This window comes from Harmonia axyridis, chromosome 2 (genome assembly GCF_914767665.1).
Source record: "Harmonia axyridis chromosome 2, icHarAxyr1.1, whole genome shotgun sequence".
Lineage (NCBI taxonomy): Eukaryota > Metazoa > Arthropoda > Insecta > Coleoptera > Coccinellidae > Harmonia > Harmonia axyridis.
The window spans coordinates 52,020,302-52,047,088 of NC_059502.1; the positions used below are offsets into that span (position 1 = coordinate 52,020,302).

Sequence of the window (26,787 nt, forward strand, 5' to 3'; positions counted from 1 at the left end):
GAAAGCAAAAGAATATAATAACAGCATTCTTGAATGGCACACTGTCCAACTAGTCTCTCTGCTCTGAAGAGCGATTCAGCCAGTATTGCGGCTATAAAATTGAGTTGGTTAACTTTCAGGATAGTGTGTCATTCAAGGTTGCTGTTATTATTTTATTTTTCTTCCAATATTTCAATAAGAATATCGAATAATAAAAATGAAACAATATATGAGCAAAGCAGCTAAGCAGATAAATAAAGACCATAAATACATAGTCCTAAAAATTAAAAAACCTCAGCGATCAATGAAAAGAAGCCTATTATAGCTGCAAAGTAGCGAAAAAACTATTCAAGTGTGTTCCCTGTTTCAAAAGTTGTAACAATATCACGTTTGTAGCTTTTAGCGCTATGTCTACTTCGAACACCCTGTAACTTAAGAACCAGCGTTGAACGGGGTCTTCTGTCTTCTCTATAGTAATTGTTGGATTATCAGCATGAACTTGTGACTTTATCTGGATGTAATTGCGTCTCAACAGTTTCGCGTTTGTTGTTTGTTTTCTCTTTGTTTACATAACTATTCAACCAAAAATAAGCTCAATAGATTTTTCGATAAATCATCATCCTGAACTGAGTTTGATAAAACAATTCAACAATTTCTAAACGATGTTGAAGCGTGTATCTTTCCACGATTTAACGATATAACCCTAAATGTCCACATAAACATACAATGTTGATATTATAACCATTTTAAATTGTATCATTTCTATTAGCTCCGTTATCTATAAATATCATAAAAAAAATTTTGCCTGGCGTTTTTTTTTGGTTTGATAAACTTGGAAATGGCGAGTGAAGAGCCTCAAGTGGTATGGAGTTTGTCAATGAATTTCAATTGGGAAGAAGTTCCAATTGCCTATTCGTCATTTTTGAACAGTAATAGTGTTTTTGTTCAACATTTCGCTTACATTTTGTAATATTTCAGTAGGAAATTGGACTAACTAATGTTTTTCACTCGTCATCTCCAACAGTTTTTTTTCAAACCGAAACGAAGGCCAAAAATTGAAAATTTTTAATGAATTAACAAAAATTTCGAAAATAAAACCGATATAGGCATCAAAAATATCGAAGATGCAAAATATTATTTCGACAATAATAGTTTATTTCTTGCATTATATCAATGGAACTGGTTTAGGATGTGGTTAGTCCTTTTTTTAATACGCAATAAAGAATCAAACAAGAGTATAAGCGAACAGTATATGTAGTTGCACCGTTTGCCTAAACATTGATTGAAAATTTAAAGGTTGATTACTTTCTGATTTCTTTAGCACCATCATTTAAATGACGTTTAATATTGCCTAATTCGAGGCCTAATCACTGGTTACACTTAAAAGATAAATTTGGACGTTTATCTTCCCGATTAGTTTTAAACAGGGCTCTACGCAACTCAAAACGTATGTGACTTATAGACTTAACCAAAGACATTATTTCTCTATGGACACAACCTAATTATGTCACATTCTGTGATTGTTTGTTTGGATTTTTGAGAAAATTCAAAATTGAAATATGGATTCAAATCATGAATTACCTATCATTTAATGATAATTTATAATTTATGTTGACTGGCAGTTCTGGAACCTCAATAGCATTGAAATTTTTGATTTCTCTATGATTTCAGTCGAAATTTCGCAATGTTGCCAAACGTATCTCCTGTTTAGCTAAATATCGGTAATTACAAAATCGGTAGAAATTATAAACATCGGTTAATACGAAACATTGATTATGGAAACAATGTATTTTTTTTGAACGGTGCAATTCGCCCTTAACCTCATATTAATCTAGGAACAAGTCCTTTTTCGTGCTTATTTCTGAACCTGATGAGTCACATCAGAAGTGCACATGCCTTCAAGCCAATTTTGGCGGTTGAATGAAGCATGAACTTCAACCCAAACTTTTCCCCCCAGAAATATCAATTTCCTTTCTAAAGCTCGTATTACACTAGGCCTTTTTCTAGCCTATTTCTGAGCCTGAAGGTTCATAAGGTTTTCAATTGACGCTTGGATGAAGAATGAAATTCAATCGAACTTTTGCCTTTGAAGTGTCAAAAAGTAAGTCAACCAATACAATTTTCTGTCTAAACCCCGTATAACACAAGGTTTTTTCTGTGCCTATTTAAGAGGGGGTTCTATCCTATAAGTTGAACATATAATTATAATAGAATCTAAGTAGTCGTATTCAAAGAATAATCTCACTTCTAAAACATGAAAATAATTTCATAAAAAGTCATTTTTATACAAGCCAATTTTATTGATGTGACATTCATTCAATGCGATAATCCCTCTTTATCACTGAATAAAACATATTTTTTAATTGTTTTTACACATTCAGCTCAAGTGAAAAGTTGAAAGCAATGCAAAGCAAAAGTTGAAAGCAATGGTCAACAATGATTTAGTGTACTCCTGTCCCTTCGATGTTTACACCACCGAGATATTAGATAACACAAACCTCAATCAATGTGAACATAGAAGTACTATGAAAAACCGCTCGAATTATATCAATCAAACAAGAGTAACTTTTCTTTGTGAATTTTACGGTTTTCAATACTTTTTTATATTATTTCACTCAAAGTTCAGTCGAAAAAACATTTTGTTTTTATTTACTAAACTCAACCAAGTGCAACTAGGACCCTCTATTAGCAAAGTTAAATTGTCCAAATTGGCAATCCTCATGCCAGAAAAGATAAAACGGCAAATTTTCTAATATAAACTATTAAAACATGAAAGACTATAACGAAAATTAAAATCCATATGCAAGCTTTAAGGGTGTACACTACTTTTCTCACTAGGTTTTTCAGTGCAGATTCATTTTGATCCTGTGTCCAAATCACTTGGTCGTTTCTTTTAAAATTGAAATCGTGAATTCAATTATTTCAATGATGATTTCCAACATTTTATTTGAATTATAATTTATTGTAAAAAACTACTTCAAGTCAGTTGTCATTCATCGCCTTTTTATTTGGTAATAATATTTACATTTATTGAAAATCTCATCATAATATAAAAATGGTAAAAATTTTAAAATACATCATTAAAATAATTGAGATACGATTGAAATACCTTTCAATTTTCAAAGTGATATAAAACAAAAACTATAAATTCTTCTGTGGAAAAAATCAGTACGTTTATTCTCCACTGTCATACGAAGGTTTCTTCTAAAAATTTAAAGAATCGATCAAGCGATTTCCATACAGAATCAAAATGAACCTGCATTGAAGAACCTAGTGAGGAGATAGCGCAATATTTGTATAAGACATGTACAGAATCATGATATTTTGAGGTCTAGAATCTACAATTCAGAGAATGGACCTTCTTCTCAATGAATCACCCTGTAGATCAAGATCGAAAATTAATGAAGTTCTATGGTCGCGTTCAAACTTCCAGGCAAAACAAAAGATCAAACTGAATATCACATCAATAAATTTCGGCGTGTATAAAATGACTTACCCCCCAAAAAACTAACAACGCAACCTCACAAACTGACACTTCGCACTCTAGGAAAACGTTGCGATAAGAATTGACCACGGCAGTCAAAAAGAGACTTGCTGCAGATGTGGTTTTCTAAGTAGACAAAGTGAGGTGACATAAGCGTGAATAAAATTATACCGTGTCATTGAATGTACATCGTTTGGAATTGACTGGTAATAGTTATTACGTTCAACCTTCAAATGTTGATTATTCAGAGCGCAATAAGGAAATGAGAAAGAATTCTTACGTTTGTTGTTGTTATAACTTACATACAGTTCATTATTTGATGGTGCCAAACAGTGCAAGACGACTCCAGATAGAAAAATTTGAAGAAACCCGAGAAATAAGATTGACCAATGATAATGGATTTCCATTAATTTTTTCAACACATCCAACAATTAAACGATGTAAGCTGTATAATAAAATCTGCACATTTCATAAATAATGAAAAAATTAACCTAATAACAAAACAAAAAGCATTGTTTGAATTTTTGTTCGACACTTATATTCGAAACTAGTGAACGGATTTTTTTTTCGCGGTTTTCACAGCAAGGTTTAGTTTAGAGTGTTTGGAGCAACATTTAGGCTTGCTTTCATGGAAATGAAAAAAGTTATAGTAATTTCCAATAAATTCCAGATAGTGCAAGATGGGAATGATAACAATTCGAATGCAATTCCGTGAAATTTTGAGTACGGCTCTGAGCTGAATCACATGTTCAATAAACACTTCAAAACTGTGACGCGAAATTTCGTTCGTTTTCATTTTTTTCAGGATGCTGCATATTCATTCTGAATTCAACTTTTTTGACGTAATTCTCAAGAGTTGTCCAATAAGAGGTTTCATTTCGATATTGAAAAAAAAACGGGTATATTTAAGTAAAATCAAGTTATGGTTATTTCATTATTAAGAGGAAGGTATGCCATTAACGATATAAAGCAATACCAGTGAATGACTGCCACGGCTATAGTTGCAGCTCCTATCCTTTTCATGAAATTTTCCATGACACGTGTAGGAGGGGAGAAGCTTTTCAACAATAATTCTTGGATTTTTTAAGCCCCAAATCTGATTGTTAACGTATTCACCGAGTTGAAAATGGGCCTTATCACTGAAGATGATTTTTCGGAAACTTTAAGACCTAAGTCTTTATGCAAATTACGCTGTAATGTCGTTTGTGGAATCCCCTTTTTCCCAAGAACGACGAGGATTCGACAAACTCAGGTTTTCGACAAAACCAATGGCTACGGCAGCAATATTCTCAATTGTTCTTGAGCGAGGCACACGGTTTCGATTGTTCACATCACTAACTTGTAACAACAACTCAAATATTTCCACCAATTTCGCTAATACCGGCCGAGATGATGTCTCCCAACGACCTAAAGGGCTTTAGTTATGCGAACTGGGACTGCACAATTTTTGTAATGAATTTTGAAAATTTAAATGTGTCGTTGAAGCATGTATCGTCCCATTTTTAGTAATGGCGTAGTGTTTATTGTCTGATGTCAAAAGATGGCGGCTTCGAAAGTGACAGCTGCCAAAATAGAGGGGTATTCGGAATGAAATCTCGTATTGGAAAAATCCTGTAGTTACCCTGAACACCACTTTTTTTACCTCGTTGTAGCTTGAGTGATACATTTGTTGATCATTAGAATTAGGATCGAATTCCAGGAGTAAGATATTCTATTGTTTTCTCGATAGAACAGAGGTTTTCTATGAATATGTTCTGATGAATCTTAGTTTAAAATATGCATTGTTTTTCATTCGTAACGATGTTGGCATAGTAATTTGATGTTTGCATAGTATGCATATTATTGTTCCCTGTAAATAATTGACATGGTCAGCAGAATGCTTGGAGACCTATTTAGGCGGCCACTCACGAGGCACCCATGTTCGAGCGTTCGGATCATTTTACAGTCGGGCAGCTCGGGACACGGCCGCACGACTGTAAATCAGAGAATGAACTTGACTGCCCGACTGGAATCTCTTGGGTGCCTGGCTTCCAGATGCTCGAGAAAATGTCTCGCGAGTGGCGGGCATAAGTTCCGGCCGGTAGACAGTTCGAAATAAGTTCAGTCGAGTTAAGATAAGTGCGGTCGTTCAAGACTTAAGAAGTACGACGTGAAGACGAAAAGACGGTTTTCGCGGACTAGAATAAGACGAGTGGCGAACGAATTGAAGACGAAGACGTTTCGTAATTAACACTCAACGAACAGAGACGAAATTCGGTACCGTATATACTGTGTTTGTACTGTAAGTGTGGCTTTGTAAATATATGTATATAATTAAAAGAGTTTAATTATTACAAACCCGAACAAAGTCACGGAGAAGAAGACGAAAGGCCAGGTAATCGATTCATACCTCTAGACGATCGATTAACCAAGCCTACATATACACTGCGCAAAAAAATTAACACACATTATGGAAATCTCAAATTTATTCTACAACTGAAGGTGTCCTCAATGATAATTATTTTTATCAGAATTATTCATGCATATGTTATCCACTTTCAACGTTTTTCTTCAAAACAGATGTTTTTTCCCAGCAAGAATAAAAAAAGATGAGATTATCAGATTTTGAATGTATTGGCTCCATTCTGAAATCAGTTGTGCTCGATCAATTCTAGTGATCAATAGTTTTTCTTTCGTTTGATTTTCTACCCTCGATCGCTATGCAACGCGAAACACGCATTTTGACCCAAGAGGAATGTGCCCAAGCGGTAGTTTTGCGAGAAGAGGGGTGGACATACACAAGAATTGCAGAAAGGTTTGGAGTTTCCCATACAAGTGTGTCCAGAATGTTGCAGCGATTCAGGGAGACAGGTATGAATGTCCGAAGACCAGGACAGGGTAGACCACGGGTAACAACTGCCATTCAAGAACGTTACTTGAGAGTTTCTTCGTTGAGACAACGGTTTCCAACCGCTCGCCTCTTTCAAAATCAGCTTGAGCAAACTCATGGGGTGCAAATTAGTACTCAGACAATAAGAAATCGCCTCAGAGAATATGATTTAAGGCCTCGTGTCGCGGCAAGAGGCCCAGCTCTTACCCCAGTCCATCGAAGGTTTGGATTTTGCGAGAGAGCATATCCATTGGAAAGTGGCTGATTGGGAAAGAGTTCTCTTCACAGATGAGTCTAGATTCTGCCTCTTCCATTGTGATCGAAGTTCCCTTGTATACAGACGTCCACATGAAAGATATGCTCAGTGCAATTTCCTGAATACTAGTGGTTTCGGGGGAGGATCAATTATGGTATGGGGTGGAATATCTTTGACTGCTCGCACAGACCTAGTGGTCTTTGATAATGGGGCTATGAATGCTGATAGGTATATAAGGAACATTCTTGAAGAGCATGTAGTGCCATTTGCCCCATACATTGGTGAAAATTTCATTTTTATGGACGATAATGCCAGACTCCATCGTGCGCGCATCGTTCAGGAGTACCTTGAAGAGGTTGAAGTCTCTCGAATGGAATGGCCAGCAAGAAGTCCAGATCTTAATCCGATTGAGCAGGTTTGGGGCAACCTCAATAGAAGGCTGAGAAGTTCAGAAAATCATCCAGCTACTCTTAATGACTAAGGAATCCAAATCAGAGAAATCTGGGAAGGATTAGATGAGAACATTTTAAGATCACTCATTTTGAGTATGAACCGTCGTTGCCGAGCTGTAATTAACGCAAGGGGTGGAAATACCATGTATTAAATAACTTATCAGCATTCCAGTATTTTGAAAATTGTTTATTTCTCTTCTTTCACATAAGATTCGGTGAAATCCTGAATTTTTCTTCCATTTAATGTTTCTTGTTTCGTTCAAAACCTTCCCGAGAGAACATAAAAAATAAGTTATAAAGTCAATGCAGAGTTAACTTTCATTAAAATTGAGATTTTCAGAATGTGCGTTAATTTTTTTGCGCAGTGTATATCATTCGAACAGTAGATATTGTTATCATTAATATTCAACTCGACAGGTGCATTGGAGTAAACATTGGGAGGAAGCTGGAAACGACTTCTACACGACCTCGTGGAGGACGTGGACGGTATGACGATGACGATGTGTGAATACCCGTGACGATGCGAGACTCCGATGATTCATTACTCAGTTTTTTGTTTATTGGGGGACCCACTATAGTTTTTGATTACTTGCCAAGAATGAAGGAGCCTAGTAGAAGATGCCCAATTAATTAAACACGTATAAACTTTATTCCCAACATCAATACAAAACCATAAATCAAAACAGGGAATTGATCAAATTGAAGTAATGATCGCTCACAACGAAAATGATTCCATATTACAATTCCATTAAATTTTCAAAATTTTCCAAAAGCATCACCCTATTCCTCAAAAGACCGATAACGGCGATAAAGTTATTTTCTCTAATTCTGTGGTTATTCCGTTCATTCTTCCACATCTTGTAGAACAAAATCGTGCGAGAATATATCAGAAACGCACAGTTTTCATGGTTATATTTTATTATTCTATGTTGGCACTCCGAACTTTCCGCTACGGCTTTATCTGTCAATTCATCAAATTGCCTTAAAGAAATCTGTTCTGCCAACCAACATTTTTCAATGCAAAAATCACTAAATTATATTTATGGAAATATTTCATTAATTTCAATGAAAATGCAATGAATTAGAGAAAATAATGTATAATACTCGTACAGAAGGCTCATTCTACCACTCGTTCATTCCAAAACTCGCCACTTCGTGGCTCGTTTTTGAATTTTGAACTCGTGGAAGAATATCAATGCCTTCTGCACTTGTATTATAATAGTTATTCATAAAACAAGTGCAGAAGGCCTTGATATTCTTCCACGAGTTCAAAATTCAAAAACGAGCCACGAAGTGGCGAGTTTTGGAATGAACGAGTGGTAGAATGAGCCTTCTGTACGAGTATTATACATTATTTTCTCTAATTCATTGCATTTTAATTGAAATTAATGAAATATTTCCATAAATATCATTTAGTGATTTTTGCATTGAAAAATGTTGGTTGACAGAACTGATTTCTTTAAGGCAAATTGATGAATTGACAGATAAAGCCGTGGCGGAAAGTTCGGAATACCAACATATAATAATGAAATATAACCATGAAAACTGTGCGTTTCTGATATATTCTCGCACGATTTTGTTCTACAAGATGTGGAAGAATGAACGGAATAACCACAGAATTAGAGAAATAACTATTCCTAACAAGTGTGATACTTTTCCGAAAGAGACTGCAATTGCGGAGTTCGGTCAAGCTGTCGAGTGCCGAAAAGGCACTTTCCATATGAGTTAGGAATAATATTTTTCCTACTACCGTAAATCAAACACTTTCACTGATAGTTTTCGTTTTGATACCGACACTATATTTTTGTGCGCTCAGCCTCATAGAGAAACTTTTGAATTTTATGATTGATGCGACTCTTTAATATTTGCGTGCGGAAAAAACACTTGCTATTCACTTTCCGCACGCATATGCGTGCGAAAAGTAAATAGCAGGGCTTTTTTTCCGCACGAATTTGGAAAAGTACTACTTTCCAAACGTCAATGCGTGTGGAAAGTAATACTTTCGAAACGCTAGTGAGACAACCTTTTTTTTCAACACAACCACAGAACATATCGATTGTCAAACGAACTCTGCCTAATGGTCCAGGCAATATGTGTTTTTCTCAGGAATATTTTGGGGAAGATTTTTGTTTCATCGATTTTACATAATTTTTGGGTTCTGAGGTTTGCCACCAAAATTTCGTGATGAAACATTGAGAAAAATGCTAAAAAAGGTTGAAAAGTGTCTCTACAGATAAAATATGCCGATTTTCAAATATCGTTTGATCCAGAACGGTTTACCGGACAAAAAATCTTAATCAGAGAAATTTGTAGAAAATTTTATATACTTTGTTTTTGTATAGGAGGGTCATTCCCGAAAAATTGATATTGTCCGAGTATATTGTCCGAGTAATATGCAAAAAACCGCCAAAAAATGAAATTTTGGTTCAGCACCCCAAAAAACATATAAAATCGGAGAAATCAAAATTACCCCAAAAGTGGGTTTTTTAGAGACAAGTTGGCTGAACTATATGTAAAAATGAAAAACAAGAATTGCAAATATTATTAAACATTTCACCGAGGACATCGCGTACAATCTTCTTCACAGTGTGAGTTTCAATAATTATGGAACGCCTCATTTATATCGGAAACGGATAGCACGATTTTTGAAGATTTTGGTGTGCAAAAATCTCGTGATATGTCCGATATTATGGTGGTATTCAAATTATTGTCAGATCCTCTTTCCGAAGTTAAAATAATACATCTGCCTTCACAGTATGTTATCTAAAATTCCTATTTTTCTACTACATAGTCAACTGTTGACATACCTATAACATGAAACAAACATTTAACGATTATTCAAATTAAACGAGTTTATTCAATCATAACCATATAATATAAATGTAGCTATAACTTTTTAGGTATATAAAAAAAAAATCAGTATTTCAAGAGGCAAAAAATATACAGGGCAATCCATTTGAAATAACAAAGTTCATCATTATTCCGGAAAAACGAAAGATCTGACAACAATGTAAATACCACCATAATATCGGAAATATCATTATTGAGGCGTTCCATACTTAAAACTTACCCTGTACAGGAAATGAGGCTCCCTACAATTTTATAATTATAACTTATGAACCATCATCAAGATATTAACAACCTATCAAACACAATATCGGAACATCGGAATAACCTCAAAATGTGCGAGTGACGGTGCATACACCTAACCTCAAAATATCCAAAACGAAAATAACCAAAGATCAAAAATAAGATTTTCGAAAAGATACTGTATTGAACAAGAAACACAATTAATTTTAAGCGAAAATAATATTACTCAAAATGAATATGTATAATTAAAATTTCGCTCCGATTGCTGTATTTCATAGTATAATTTTATTGAAAATAATTTCTAAGAATACTTTTGACGTATATTATTCCCTAAGACAATCAGTTTTTGGAATGTCGAATGATGTCATTAATTCAATGCTTTTTAATATTTTTTAAATTATTTTACTGAACACAACCGAGTGTAACTTGTGCCCTCTATATTAGCAATGTTTAATTAAAATCCAAACTGGCAATCCTCACAGCAAAAAACGTAAAACCGCCAATTTTCGAATAGAAATTGCTTGAAGAAGATGAAGATTATTGCGAAAATCAAATTCATACTTAAAATTTAAACACCCGGTATCTCGGAAACCAGCAATATTTGTTTAAGTCATGTTGGTCAGAATTATCATAGTTTGAGGTCTTGAATCAGAATTCAGAGATTCGACATTCTGAATGAATCACTGTATAAAGGCAGATTTCGAGAAAAAGGATTTGAAAACTAATCAAATAAATGCTGACTCAAAAATCAAAGTTTACCCTTTAAGCCACCCAATCAAAGACGACCCTGATTGAAAATTTTATAGTATGTTTGAAGCAGTATAATTGGAGCTTCTGAGTAAGAAGAGTCGTACAAAATTTCATGATTTTTGCTGATTTAGTTTCGGAGAAAGCAAATAATCCAACATATTGAAACTTTCTGTTGATAATAAGCTTTCTCAGTCGAGACCTTCGTGAAAATCGAGGAGGTAAATGTTAAATTGCTATTTAAAACAGAATTGTGTCTTTGGAGATCAAGGAGAGCCATAAATTCGAATGTTATTGTTAAAAAATTGATATCCGCAAAATTGTTGCTCAGTCTATGTCAAAAACAATGAAAAAGTCATGACGAAATTATATTGGTGATTGCTTTTATTGTTCATTAATTATTGAACTGGAATTGATAGTTGTTTTTATGATTCCCACTCAAGAGTGAATTTAGAATGTAAAAAATCCAAGGAAATTTGAGGAATAATTATTCATTATTACTTTACTCGAACCCGACTCACTTTCATCATATTATCACGTGCAATGTGCAATACGAATTTATTTTGATAATTGTGAAGTGAATATTTCAATTTTGTCGATTAATCATTTCCTAAGGTGAATTTTTAATATTGAATATGTTTAATCTACAAACCTAACATCAGATAAGTATTGAAAACTTTTTTCCGTAAAATTTTGAATTATAAATAAACGTGAAGATTCAATGATTTGTATTGTTTGTATTATTAAAAGGTGATAAGTACCATGAATTTACAATTGTATCGTTATCTACTTCTAAACAAATACATTTTCGGGGGAGGGTTATTTTATTCGAATATTTCATTTGGAATAGAGCATTTTAACGAGTGAATCAATCATAACGAAGATAATGAAACTTGCTACATCTAATTGCTCACTCTTACTCTTCAAATAAATCATTATAACATGTTTTATTAGAACAATATAATATGCACTACCCCGACATTATTGACTTCGAATACGGCCCTGTGTATCGTATGTGTCAAACACTTGAAACATTTCAATGAACGGAAATCTACTACTCTTATTGATAATGTGACAATATTGTCAATGAGTACGCCGAAACAGAACCATCCATGAGAAAAATCGATGCACACACACAAACGGTTATTGATAAACAAAGCAATTTCACTAAAACATAACCAACAAATTCAAATGTTAAACTAATGTAGGTACTTCCAGAAACTTCCAGTTACAACCGAGTACACCTGCACTCAACGTCCTCAGTTGGGTACAAAGCGGATGAAAGATTTCTATATGCAGAAGTGTGGTATGCGAATGCGATTCAGTGGAATATTACTGGGATTACAGAATCTTGTTTGAACTTTAAGAAAATCTTACCTTTTGATATTAAAAATGTTAATATCACTGACCACACGCACAATACAGTTCAAGAAGTGATGTCAATCATCATTTTGAAGTAAGAATGTAGTAGGTCGTTTTCGAGTTTGATTACAAGCACATATTGCAATAACAACGAAGTTAAACCGAGTACTGACTCAGTCACCGTACGTCAATTGGTCGACTAAAAGATAGGTGCATAGAAGGTTGTCTAGTTCACTAGTTGTCTGTGTTGTGGGAACAGACCGTTGCTCTTCAGAATGAAATGAGTCATCAGCAGTGATTGCAATTCCTAAATGATTAAAACTAAATTTTTAATTATCAGTTGAATCGTGACAGTCATATTGGTGGAATGTGGACTTGCTTATTTCGGTTCTGCTAATTAATGTTTAAAAATATATATTACCTAGTGTTTTCAGAATCCATTATCAATTTGTTGTAGGAGTGATTCATATCGTATTGGTTGTGGTTGTAGTTCACGAGTTCCTTCACTACTTTATAGTCAGGAGATAATAATAATTAACTTCGTAATCCACTTCATGTAGATACAAACAAAACCGACGGTTGTGTTCGACTTCAATGTGCGAATTTTACACACAATCTAGTGACGCAGTAAATTTTCGTTTACCATTCCAAAAATACACCTTCGCAATCGTCGAAGCGCTTAAAGATTCTAATAGAATTTCGCACAAAATTCGCGTATGCTAGAACTTACTCATGATATCTTTCCTGTATGATCTGCAGAATTGGAGTTGGATTAACAGAATAAAACGAAAAGTTCTGGGAATCGAATGTTTAAGTTTGAAAAAATTATTCCTCTCTCATAAATTTTCTCATAACATACTATAAAATCATGAAATTCTAAGGTTGAATTATGTGTAGCATGCTATTGAAAAAACATTGCGAATCAGTGGCGTCGATAAAGGGGTCCAGGGGGGCCAAGGCCTGGGAACTCCCAAAATTTTTGATGTAATAATTCGCTTCCCGAATGCTTTGAAGGTAAGAAATCCATTGATTACCTACCGATTGTGAATGAAATTATGAATATTTTCAATATTTTTCATTCGAATTAATATGAAATTGGAAAAAACTTCGAGAATTTTAGATTGTCTGCAGCAAACATGGATTCATGTTTCATTGTAGGTATGGTTATTAAATTTCTGGTAAAGAATAACTAGACTCAGAAAGTATGACTGCAAGCATTCTTGAAACTTCATTATTTGATTTATTGTCCTCTAAGATGCCTAGAAACCCTGATGGTGTGTGCACTGATTCGATTTTGTTTGAGACTTTTTGGGAAATTCCACCTGTTGCTTTGGGTAGAACTTACCAGAACTCTGTAAGGTGGCGCTCTTCATAATTGTTCAAATAAATAAATAAATAAATTCCCGCTATCTGTCTATCGGCGTTTGAAAATGAAATGGTGGTTTGAGAAACCTCAAACTTACACAAGAAATAACAATTCAGTTATATGTGAGTTGCTTGATTTCAAAACTAATCAAAATATTATTATGAGGAAGCAAACTTCTTTGGAAACTTTCTTCAAAAGAAGGAAAATCAATGCAGGCGAATCTTCAATTTTTAATAAAACAGCTGACACTTGGACATGTGAAAATCAATCTCAAGAAGTATCTGTAAATTCAACGAACATTAGAAACGAATAATCAATTTATTTTCGTTTACAATTCTATCCCCCCAACGCTTACTTCTGGGTACGCCACTGGTTTCGATGATACATTCCACATGGATTTCTGCCAATCAATTGATAAAATTGTGCCGACTTTTAGCAAAGTAGTTTTGGTACTCTTAGGCCCAGTTTCACCAAATGCTTTAATCTTGACTTAGCTCTTAAGTGAGGCCTTAGATCACGATTAATGTAATGTAGCGTTTCACCACACTCCAAAGCGCCATTTAATCGACCAATCACGATTTAGCATTAATCGGCCATTTTTGGAGGATTATAACCTTTCAAGTTGAGATTAATAATTATTTATCAGTATGGAACTCTTGTCTATGTAATTATTTTTCCGGAAATTTCTAATTTTTGGGTCAATTTTATCAAAATATGACTACATATTTGTATATGTATAGGCTCAATATTTCCCATTTAAAATACACGTAAACTTTGTTTTTGTGTTTTATGAAATTTATTGCAAAGAATAATTTATTGATATGTTTGAATGAAATATTATTTAAGAAGCAGTTAAACTTGTTAATAAAAATAAATAAGTTAATAAAATTACTTATATGTATAGTTTTTTTTCCAGAATGTGTGGTTTTGTGAAATGGGATAATTTCTTTTTAACTTCTGCAAGTTTCCGATATTTCGAAGCACATCACTCGACATTTTCGGCAAAAATTAACTTTGTTTTTTGTTTACAAGATGACAAATGTTTTGAAATGTTATGAGTTATGAATGAATGACACCTGACACCTAGCGCCAATGGTGGTCATCACTGCTAATACGATACAGAACACTATTATAACTCTTTGTTCACAACGTTGCCAAATGGTCTGACTATTTAATCGCGATTTGGTTAATCGCGATCATCTTCGGACGGGTTGATGCATGGTGAAACAGAAAACACTGTTAAGCCTGCTTTAGTAACAAGCGGAGTTTAATCAATCTGGGATCAAGTGCCGTTTGGTGAAACTGGGCCTTACGGTAATAAGTTTTCTAATGCCCCTTTTGCTTGTTTAGCAATGTTATCATCAGGAATTTTCTTCCATTTGTTGAATGTTTACATTTGAAGCTTCACAGCAGTTTTTCCTTGCATCTAAAATGTCCAGAGATGCTGTTGTGCCCATTCACTCTTGAAAAAGTTTAAAATGAAACTGGGGCCTTTAAGGGCACCAGTTTTCTTGGATTTTACGGATATTCGGGGTATTTCACTTGATTTCTGCATCTTTTCCTCAGAGTAATAAACTATGTTTATTACTTTATGACCATTTCCCATGTCACTAACATCAAATTCTGATATCGTTTTCATGAAACATTTTATCAAAAAGCGTCACCTATGGAAGAAAATGGAAGTACCGGTAATGCCGTGCGGTTGAGAAGCTAGACTGCTAGAGTGATCTTAAACAAAATCTAATCAGTGGACACACCAGTCTATTTAGTCATCTTAATAGCAACGATAGAGCTTCTCAGAAAATTAATATACGTTTACTATGATAAAATTTAATTGATTTGAAATTTAAAATTTCTGGATGTTGTAATTAACTGGTAGATATGACATAAAGCACCACTGATATCAAGAGATTTTGACGCCTTCGGGGGATTTACAGACATCGGGTTTTAAAATCGTCGCTCTTGGGGCATGAATATATCTATTTAATGTCTTTGGTACATAAATAAGTACATTTATGTAACTATCTTCTCGAATCGCTTGGTATAGATATTCCAGGTGTTTTGTGGTATTTTGCGCAAAATAGGAAATTATGTACAATACCGAAAAATTTTCGTGTTTTTTGTTACACATTTAAAACCCTAACTGTGAAAATTAGGGGGATTTAGAAACATTAAAATTTTTTAGCGTTTTTAATTCAAATCTCTTCATAATCACATAACACTATCGTTTTTTTTTGATGACCTCTATTTTACATAGGATTTTTTCGTTCATTGCATTCTCAATTAATTCAATCATTATTATCATTTAGATTCATATCCACTGTGTTCGTAACGTATGGAACAAATTCATTTTTTGCTAAACAGACCATTTTAAGAAATAATCCTAAAACTCGTCGATTTTTTATTTTAATTTACCGTATTTCAAAACAATAATCTAATATACAGGGTGAATTACACAGTTTCGAGTAATGTAGTCACCGTCATTTTTTTGAATGGAACACCCCCATTTTGTCTCAATTATCCGATTACTCTAGCTGAGCTGATTCCAAAAATGTATCACATGTTGATTCCAATTGGTACAGGGTGGACAAAAATACAATAGTTTTGTGTGTGCTCATAAAGTAACGCGTAACATTCTTTATTAGTTGAATTAACAATATTATAAAAAATACTTATTGTCTAGCGGCAATTGATTTGAATGTAACACCCTGTAGTTTGTTACATTTTTAGATTAATAAAAATGAACTGTTTCCAAACATGTTTGGTACTTGTGGTCTAGCAGACAGAATATGAAAGAAATTATTTCTTATCAATTCAAAAACATGTAATGAATGTAACAAACTACAGGGTATTACATTCAAACCAATTACCGCTAGACAAGTAAGTATTTTTGATAATATTGTTAATTTAACTGGTAAAGAATGTTACGTGTTATTTTATGAGCACACACCAAACTATTGTACTTAATTAATATTGTTGATTTAACTAATAAAAAATGTTACGCGTTACTTTATGAACACACACAAAACAAATGTATTTTTGTTCACCCTATACCAATTGGAATCAACATGTGATACATTTTTGGAATCAGCTCAGCTAGAGTAATCGGAAATTTGGGACAAAATGGGGGTGTTCCATTAAAAAAAAAAAATGACGGTGACGTCATTACTCGAGAGTAATTCTTCTTGTATATTAGATTATTATTTCAAAATACGGTAAATTAAAATAAAAAATCGACATGTTTCAGGAAAATGAATTTGTTCCATACTTTCCGGACACAGTGTAGATAAAATTCTAATATGAGGCTATAGACGCATAATATGTTCAATTCTGAATTTTTAAGGAAGTATAATCACAAAAGTGCATCAATAAAACAAAAATTGATAATCATGAATCGCAATGATTAATTCTTAATCTGAAAATCAAAATAGCGTTTTCGTTAGATACTTATTCTTATTTAGAATTTCAGATCCAATTCCGAAAGGTATCTTGTATCTATATTACATCAAATACTCATGTTCAAAGAATTCTGTATTTGCTTATTTTATCTTGTGAATCTTTTCCCGCGATACCTTGCTTATGGGAATATTTAAAGATATTAGAGAATAAAAGTCTAATCCAGTGAAGCTAGCAGATCCACTTTGGAATTTTAGATTTATTTTGGCCATGATTTTAGGTTAATTTATTATCTCATTGAAACATTTTTTCTTCTCAAATTGTTGGAGAAATCGTGGCTTCTGCTAGCTCAACGTAAAGCTAACAGAACCTTAAAGCCATGGGCGCCCGCAGAAATTTTTCTCAGGGGGGGCAAAATGAAAATTATTGAAAAACGATAAGGCGTCCATGATTGTCATTGAAAACCGGAAAATTGTTGAGAATCCATTACTTTCCTTCTTTCCATGTCCTTTGGATTGAGAAAGTAATATTGAGGGTGTTGTGCTGAAAAATGGGGCAATCAAAATCTCATGGGGGGGCATGGCCCCCCCTGCGGGCGCCCATGCTTAAAGCCTAATCATGTAATCAAAAAGTGCTTGGAGGTTTCTCATTTTTATATTTTTCATTTTGTTATTATTTGTAGTGATTCGATTTGGGTTTCCATTTAAAAATAGTTGATATTTTTGGTTTTTTTATAAAAAAGAGTTTAATAAATGAAAGTGCTTTTTGCAAGGTTCCTTATCATTTCATATTTTTTTTTTATTAATGTGACACTACTTAATGCTAAAAATCAAGTAGCTTGATAGAACTCAAGTACTTGATAAATAAATACTTGATTTGACATTGAAAAACTACTAATACTTGATTCAAGCCATGCCAAGTAGCTTGAATCAAATCAAGCCGTGAATCTCTATTGGTATTAGTGATAAAATTCTTGAAAAAGTTTATACCTCAATCGGAGAAACAGTTTTACAGCTAAGATTTTTCAGGAGAAAATATTTCCATTTCAATATCTATAATTCAGGTGAATTGTTATGATCGGACCACACGTTTGTTATGCCTAATTCACCTACATCTTGCAATATCTCGATTGGGTATGAGTCATACTTCCACTGGATTCCACTGAATTTATACAGAAATAATATTTACGTCTGTCCAAGGTTTTTTGATATTGCTTTGACGCAAATTCCAAATCTGTTTTGCTTATTCGTGAGTGGAAGCATGACCTTTTTTTTTGGACTTATGGGAGGTTTTACAAAACTTTGATCTACAGATTAATCCGTCGATTGTAATTCGAAAACTATGATTGATTCAAAATTGAAATGAAATGATTTGATCGTGACAATCTCCACAATTGAAACTCTTGTGAAGTTTATTGTTGTATTTGACTTACAAATATTATTGAGAGTGAACGAAAAATGGATAATGAAATTAAACAAACACATGTACCGCATTGAAAATGTTCTTATTATTCGCAGTTGCAAGCATAAAAAATTTCGCATAGAAATAGACAATAGAAACAGAATAATTCGAGAATGAAAACAACAAACCTTTAACTTTTTTGGAATGCTTTGAAATTTGGATAATTGAATGTCACATGTTTTAAAAATTAACTTACTTTTCGTATGACCCCATGTTGTAAACCTTAGAACGAGAGGAAAACACCCACTTGTATGAAAGTTTGAGAATATGCTACAGATAATTCATGACTACGACTGAGATGCGGTGTTATTCTAAAATAACCAATCTCTTCGTATAGGCTTTGACCTTTAGATATTTTATGGTGTTGTACTGTTCGAAAGCATTTCATCACTGTTAGCAATTGCACAGTGCCTAAACAGTGGCAGCGATCACTTTGATGAGTAATACGTAACAGTTGCAGCTCCAATACTCATTTGTGGTTTTGTGGAAGGTGAAGCCGGTTTTTGAATGGATTATAGATGTTTACGGGTGTTTACCTTCAAAGGTAAGCTGTGTAAGAACATTTTATCTACTATCTACAAGGTGTTCCAAGTTCGAATGTGTATTAGCAGAACTGGGAATATTTTAATATTGTGCCTAATATTGTTTTATTAGTTTTTCTTTGACATAATTAAGTATTCGATTCTGTATGATTTTCCGTTTCAACTGTTGCATTAATCCAAATACTTATTTTTTAAGATATCAACAAAAAGGAAAAACGAGTACCTTATATACGTAGTTGGAATTTATTTCATTACATTTAGGTATTCTCAATATCCTAAACATGTACAGGGTGGGCAAATTTCGATGTTTTAGCACTGCAACATTTAAAACACAGCAGATAGACAAAATCTGATACCCCATTCTTGTTCTATTTCTCTGAGAAACTAGCAAAAGTAGTATTCATTTTTGGCCACCTTCTTTTTTTCGAGTTATAATCGAAAATTGGAGATATCGAAAAAAAGTATCTCCGCTAATACTGATGATGAAGCTTTGAAATTCAAACATCATAGAGGCACTTTTTTACGTAGAGTCCAGTGGCGTGCTCGACCTTTTAACTGGGTTTTTAATTAAGAAGCTAATGAAGCTATGACCCAAAGCCCAAAGGTATGTTGTTTCAAATGGGAACACTAGAATTCTGTACAACTCTCTTGATTGAAACACTCGATCATGTGGATCTTTTCGTTATTTGTGAATTCATTTTGAGATAACAAATTTATAAAATACTTATATCTAAATTCGAATTTTGTAGAAATTAATGACAAGAAATAATCAGATTGACGAAAGGATACTGCTCTGTTAGAGGAACTCCTATTTTGTTGTGCTCATCAACAGTTGAAGCCATGGAAAAGATGAAAAAGGTTTTTGACCATTTTCTATTATTTATATCAACACAAACATCTACATATTACATATTTATATTGATAGAAACCATAGATACGATGTTATACATTTTTGAAATCAGGAAAAATTGATCTTTCAAAAAATGGCACAGAAAACAAGCGTTCCCATTTGAAAAAAAAAGCTTTGGGTCATAGCTTCGTATTTAAAAACCCTATTAATGAGTCGAACACGCCACTGGATTCTAAGTGAAAAAGTGCCTCTGATGTTTTAATTTCAGAGCTCTATCATCAGTATTAGCGGAGATATAATTTTTTTCGATATCGCCATTTTTACAATTTTTGCTTATAACTCGAAAACAAAAGGAGGTGACCATAAATGAATACTACATACTTAGTCTTGTTAGTTTTTCAGAAAAAGAGAACGAGAATGGGGTATCAGATTTTGTCTATCTCATCTGGTTTAAAAGTTGTAGAGCTAATACATTGAAATTTGCTTACCTGGTACAGTCTTTACGTTTCAGGTTTCAAGAATTATCATCACAGAGTGTTTCAAATATCGTGTCGAAAATGGTGAACAGAAATCGACCATAACTTTTGTTATTAAAATTGGAACACTATGTTTTAATGAAAGCTTTGGATTCTGTGAGGAAAAATGATGGTATTCTAAAGTGATTTTCTTCTCAAATTTCATATTTTCCGGGTATTCGAGATTTTCCCGATTTATGCTGTATCCGTAGATTACGTAAATACTTTTTATTTTTTGATACTTTTAGAAATAGGTTCATATACTCAAATTTCCTCCTTTCTATAATCAACTACCCCTCTTATCACAAAATATTCTTATGAAACAGATTTGATGATTGCAACAACATGAATCGAGAAAATCTCAAATTTCTCTAAAAATTCTTAAGTGTGGGTGCATAATCATTTTGGTATACTATCATAGAATCCAACTCAATCATTAAAAAAAGGGTTCTAATTTGAAAAACAGCAGAAATGGTCGATTTTCGACACCGATGATAATTTGTCATGAATTCAAAAGTTGCACGACAATTATTTCAAATTCTTCTCCTTTAAAAATGTATAGATGATTAATGCATAGGATATTGAAAATAAATGTAATAAACAAATTACTGGAGATACATATTTCTTATTTTTTCAATTTTTTCATTGATATTTTGAGAAATATTCGGATGAATGCTACTGTTGGAATAGAAGGTCATTCAGAATGTATTTGAACGTATCAGAGAAGAAAAAATTCTTCTCATTCTCTGTAAAACCGGATTAATGCTCAATATCTCGCAAAAATGTTTTAGGTCAGTAGAAAATATCGAATATCATACACTGAGAGAAGTGTTTATTTGATGTTATCGAAAATGCATTATAGTTAATAAAGCATTTATGGGATATATGGACAAACAAATATTAGTTTCATGGAAATAAATAATTTATATGAAATCCCACCAATAGTCCTCATTTATTACACTTCATTTATTCATAACTTATATTAATAATGTTGAAGAAATATTCATTTGAAGGAAATAAATATAGTTGAGGTTAATATATCATTGAGTAATAATTAATAAACCTTATTCATATGTAATATGTATCCATGCTGAATAAAAATAATATTTCAATTCAGTAATGGTTAACGTATTTCTTAGATAATTATTTTGGTTGTTTCTATTATCCGATTGTTAGGGTCTGAGAAGAACCGTTTGCCAAACTAGGTAATTTTTTAGAGTTCATATTGAGGGTATCCGGGTTTGAACCCTAGTCATCTTGATTGCATCTGTTCTGCCAACATCACTAATAACTAAGCAGGTACAAACGATCTGAACCAATACCTCCTAGTCTAGGAGGTATTGTCTAAACCCAAAATTCAGTACAGATGTGCTGAGTGGCGTTCAATAAGCCCATAGTAACACAGATTTTATGTTTAAAAAGGAAATTCAAATCGAAGGAAAAGTTCAAGGACAGATCGTTCAAGGACAGATCCTTCAAGGAGATGCGCCTCTCTTTGGGGGATGTGTCCTTGAACTTTTCCACAGATTGGATCGCTAGAATTATGTTAGTTTGTTAATTATTAATAAATCCTATATTCTGAGGGAATAAATTATTGAATTCTTGTAAGAGTTTATTCATAAATAGCAAATGTTCGTTAACTACAATTTGAAAAATTGTTGACAATGAATCTATGTTATTTGTGGAGATAACGTAAGTTCATATACATTATTTATCACCGAAATATATTAAATATTATCAAATACCTTGTAAACAAATATTTTATTCTCTATTAATAAACTTTTTTGAATACATAATTTAACTATTAATGAATATATTAAATATAAATCTGCTGTAATAGTTGTGAATAAATGACCTACAAATAAGTGCTATGGATTTCTCTCAGTGTAATATTGAACTGTTTCTGCCTTTACCATTTGGTAGTTGATCTTGATTAAAATAAGTTTTATAGATACTTTCTATGGTTTACTACCAATAAAATTGGATATTAACAATTTGAGGATTACATTGTATTACCGCACAGTTTCGAACTTATTTCCAGACAATGTTTGGAGATAACTTGAAATAAGTTCGAAATTGCAAAGTTACAGAATATAACTCTTAATGGTTGGTATCCAATTTTATTGGTAGTAAAAACATAGATAATATAAAACAAGCTTTGATGATATCAAAGGCGTAATAAAGGAGGGGGTTATTGGGAACATAACCCTCCCCCCGTAGAATAAAAGAAATAAAAAAATTTTAAGTAACAATTAAAAAAAAACAAAAATTTATAAAACATTGAAAGGTTTTTCTTTTTCAAAGTGGGGTTTTAGGGTCAACTCTAGTTACGCCAATGGACGATATCCTAATTCCAATTTTTAGAATTCAAATATACCTAATTCTCTAGGCTTTCGAACTTGGGACACCTGTAGATACATAAAATAATACAGTAGGTATAAACCGATGTGTCTGATAGTCCAGAATGTGATGGAAAATTTTAACACCATGATATCAACTGAAGTCCTGAGATTTCAACAGGTCTTTATAAATGATTTTAACATAGAAATGACCTTTGATGTTTTAGCTGGCAACTATTCTGTAGGTATAAAAAAATTTTGAAATTGACAATCATACAATAATTTACAAATTAAAGAATAATTTATTGAAGACACAGACTACTATCTGTTTAGCGAATAACATAACTTCAATAGTAGGAACAAAAATGATTTGAGGAAAAAGATCGCCAGAATATGTGCATGTCAGAATTCTCCAATTTATCAGAGTATCGATGCCTTCAATTCTGTATCAAATTTTGCTGTTTGAGGACGGGAATGAATAAATATATAAATAAATAATAAATATACTGTACTATCAATTCTTATCGAGATTTTGTGAACTAAGTTAATTAAAAATTTTTCAAATACCACTACGATATTGCAATAATTTATAAAGAATCTGTATCAAAGCATAATATGTGATCTTATATATTAATTTGAATTACAAATTGTACATTTATTTGAGCTTTTTATCTATACCCTATAGTTTACTTTAATGGTATAATTTATCGAATAATCATTCAAGGTAAAAATAAATGAATCATCCCTTATGTAATCTCGTTACGTTGAGATCGACGGTGTTGGGATTTCGCATCATTTTTACATTAGTAGGCACGTCGCTTGAGCTCATGCAAAGGCACAAGTCTTATGTGCAAATAACACTAAATTTCAATACCGTAAATTCAAGAGTGATGACATCATATGTAGATATATGTTATCGAACTAATATCTACTATAGATGTGAATATTTCAAGTGACGTGAAAACTTTGAACTTGAACTAAGAAATGCAATTATTGGTAAGTTGGTGGATGCGCAATAACAGACGGTAAAAACACCTTCTATCCTATATCGAATCAATTCAAATGTTAATAATTCAAACAAAGATGATGAATTGTAGATTTGGAGGTTTATCATTTTCGGCGTCTCTGATTATCTCTGTACAGGATGACCCAAATTCGGTGCTCACTGAAAGCATCTCGAGAACTATAAGACTTAGGGAAAATTTTTCGAGGATCCCCGATCTCTTTTTCCGAAATAATTCATTCTCGAGTTACAGATCATAAACGCCCTCTAAAGAATTTTTCATAAACGAGTCCTGAAAAATGACAATTTCAAATATTTCGCTATATTTCGTTTTCTATTCGAGATATTCGAAAAATTCTTCTATGGTCCATGAAGTTTTCTTGCGTTAACTCGTGTGGATCCATACATCGAGTTTCTTCTTGAGACCAGCCTTATGCAAACCGTTTTTGTGCAATATTTTGCTCTTGGACAATTGAAACAGTTCTTATATGACGGTCGGACTCGTCAATGTCCATGATTTTATCGACATTTCGACAATTGGCCTTACAGTGCGTGATGCATCTTTGACATCGAAATTACCGAAACGGAATCGATGAAATCGAAATAGCGCGTGATTAGCTGTTACGGTATCAGGACCATAAATGTAGCGTATTTTCTCTTTGGTTTTGTATATACTTGACATACGCTTGAACTGAATTAAGTAAACTAATCACAAAACTGTCAGAAAAGTTATTGTAGTACGAAATCTCATCTTCCTAACGCCATCTAGTGGAACCCGATCGGACTTATACAACGCAAGATACAAATAACTGAAGCCATCTATTGGAAAAATATTTGATTTCTTTTAACTACCTAATATAAACTGTTAGGTACACTCACCTTAATAAGGCTCTCCTCCATTTTTCTCCACTGTCAACAACAACAAATTGAAGTTTCATATTTGTTAAAGGCGCCAGTTTCACGGCTCTGTAAATTTTTTCACTGAATTTCTTTTATGCGCACTCAGTTGCATACGTTGAAATTAATATATCTAATTAATGGAATCAATACAAGTATGGAATTCCTGATAATAAACCTTTCTCTCTTGGAACGCGCATTCGCCAATTTGTTTGCGAATAGTCCTCAACGAATGTACAGAATTGTATTCAGTTTTAAGTGGAATTTGTAGACTCAACAGTCTACCAGCTACCTCATACTTCAAAATTCAGTGTGAAATATTGTCATTCAATATAGGTTGGATTTTATAACCCGATTAGTCCAGTCAAATTGATTGGTCCCCCACGGGAGAGTTTTGAGGTAGTTTTGATGTTTTTTGGGTTGCTGAATTGCAACCGAAATTTCCTGACGGAACATTAAAAAATATGCAAAAAAAGGTAAAACATTCCATTTTTTGGCGGTTTTTTGCATATTACTCGGAAAATATCAATTTTTTGTGAATGACCTTATTATACCAGAACAAAGTAACGGGTGTTTTTTTTCGAGGTATATAACTTTAAGTTGGTATTACTGTTCAAGATGGCGACCGATTTAACAGCTGTCAAGTGATTTATTCTCAGTTTGGTTTGGCTTTGGGCTTTGGCAATTCATCATGAATAGACTCACGCCTGAACAACGCTTGTAAATAGTGCAATTTTATTTCGAAAATAATGGTTCTGTGCGGAATGCGTATCGCGCACTACGTCCAGTTTATTTTGTTTATCGATGAAGCGCACTTCTGGTATAATGGCTACGTCAACAAACAAAACTGCCGCATTTGGAGTGAAGCTAATTCTCAAGTGTATGTCGAAACACATCCAGAAAAACTGACTGTTTGGTGCGCTTTGTGGGCTGATGGAATCATTGGTCCGTACTTCTTCAAAAACAATGGTGGCCAGAACGTTACAGTCAATGGTGATCGGTATAGAGCCATGATCACTAATTTTTCCATTCCTGAATTGAACAACCATCATACCAGGAGCTGTGGTTCCAACAAGACGGCTCAACATGACACACAGCTCGTGCCACAATCGATTTATTGGAAGCCACGTTTGGTGGCCGCCTAATTTCACGTTTTGGACCTGTGAATTGGCCTCCAAGATCTTGTGATTTAACACCGCTTGACTACTTTTTGTGGGGCTATGTAAAGTCATTGGTCTATGCGGATAAGCCACAAACCCTTGACCATTTGGAAGACAACAATCGCCGTGTTATTGCCGATATACGGCACAAATGTTGGAAAAAGTCATCGAATATTGGACGTCCAGATTGGACTATATCCGAGCCAGCCGTGGCGGTCATATCCCAGAAATCATATTTAAAATGTAATGCCACAAGATTATCTTGCGGATAAATGAAATTCATGTCAATCGAATAATATATCGTTGTTTTATTGCAATTTAAAGTTCTATAGCTCTAAAATAACACCCTTTATATAAAATTCTTACGAATTTCTCTCATTAAGGTTTTTCGTCCGATAAACTTAGTATAGGATCCCGATATAGAACGACCTTCACCGAGATGCTTATTTGATAAAACGTATTTTATATTTAATTTAACATGTCAATGAATATATCACATATGGGTTGCCTAACAAATTTTAGTCCAGAGTAGGTTTAATTAATAATTAAAAAAAATTTTTTTTTCGAACATTTCACCGGTTTGCTTTTTAGATAAATTCTATACCAATCGAAAGTATGAAGCCCATAGAATGTGCAAACGTTAGGTTGCCTATTTTTTTCCGGTCACAACTCTCGGTTGCCAGGTATAAACAGGTCAATCTATACTAGCATTTTGCAACGGTCTGACTATTTAATCAAAATCAATATGATTAAAGATTATTTTATTATGGACACGGTGGTATAGGGTTGCCTGCGAAAAATCAGTCCAGAATCCCGGTTGTCGAATTTTAAAAAGTTAAATATTGCTGCGAGTGAGGATACAGCATAGCAGCTGTTTGAAGTCCGTCCAGTGAAAGAAAGAGAGTGCGCATGCTATTTGTTCTTGGAAATGAAAAGGATATATGCGTGCATTATTTTGGAGCAGATAATTATCAAAACAGATGAATAGTTATTTAATTTTTTTTAATCAATTAATTATT

At 33.3% G+C, this 26,787-nt stretch overlaps 1 protein-coding gene across 8 annotated transcripts in view; it reads right to left on the bottom strand.

Annotated features, from left to right (window-relative positions):
* Positions 1-26,787, bottom strand: part of LOC123672277 (phosphatidylcholine:ceramide cholinephosphotransferase 2-like) — a 93,984-nt gene that overhangs the window by 43,686 nt on the left and 23,511 nt on the right. The window contains exon 1 of one of the 8 annotated variants that reach the window (XM_045606333.1): positions 18,659-18,849. The exons of 1 other annotated variant lie outside the window; for it this stretch is intronic. In XM_045606333.1, the coding sequence (XP_045462289.1) occupies positions 18,659-18,675 (17 nt within the window). In that variant the 5' untranslated portion in view covers positions 18,676-18,849. Of the gene's footprint in view, positions 1-3,475; positions 3,603-12,254; positions 12,430-12,660; positions 12,813-18,658; positions 18,850-26,787 lie in introns of those variants that run through there. 6 more of the 8 variants (XM_045606329.1, XM_045606331.1, XM_045606330.1 and 3 more) reach the window with 6 other exon arrangements.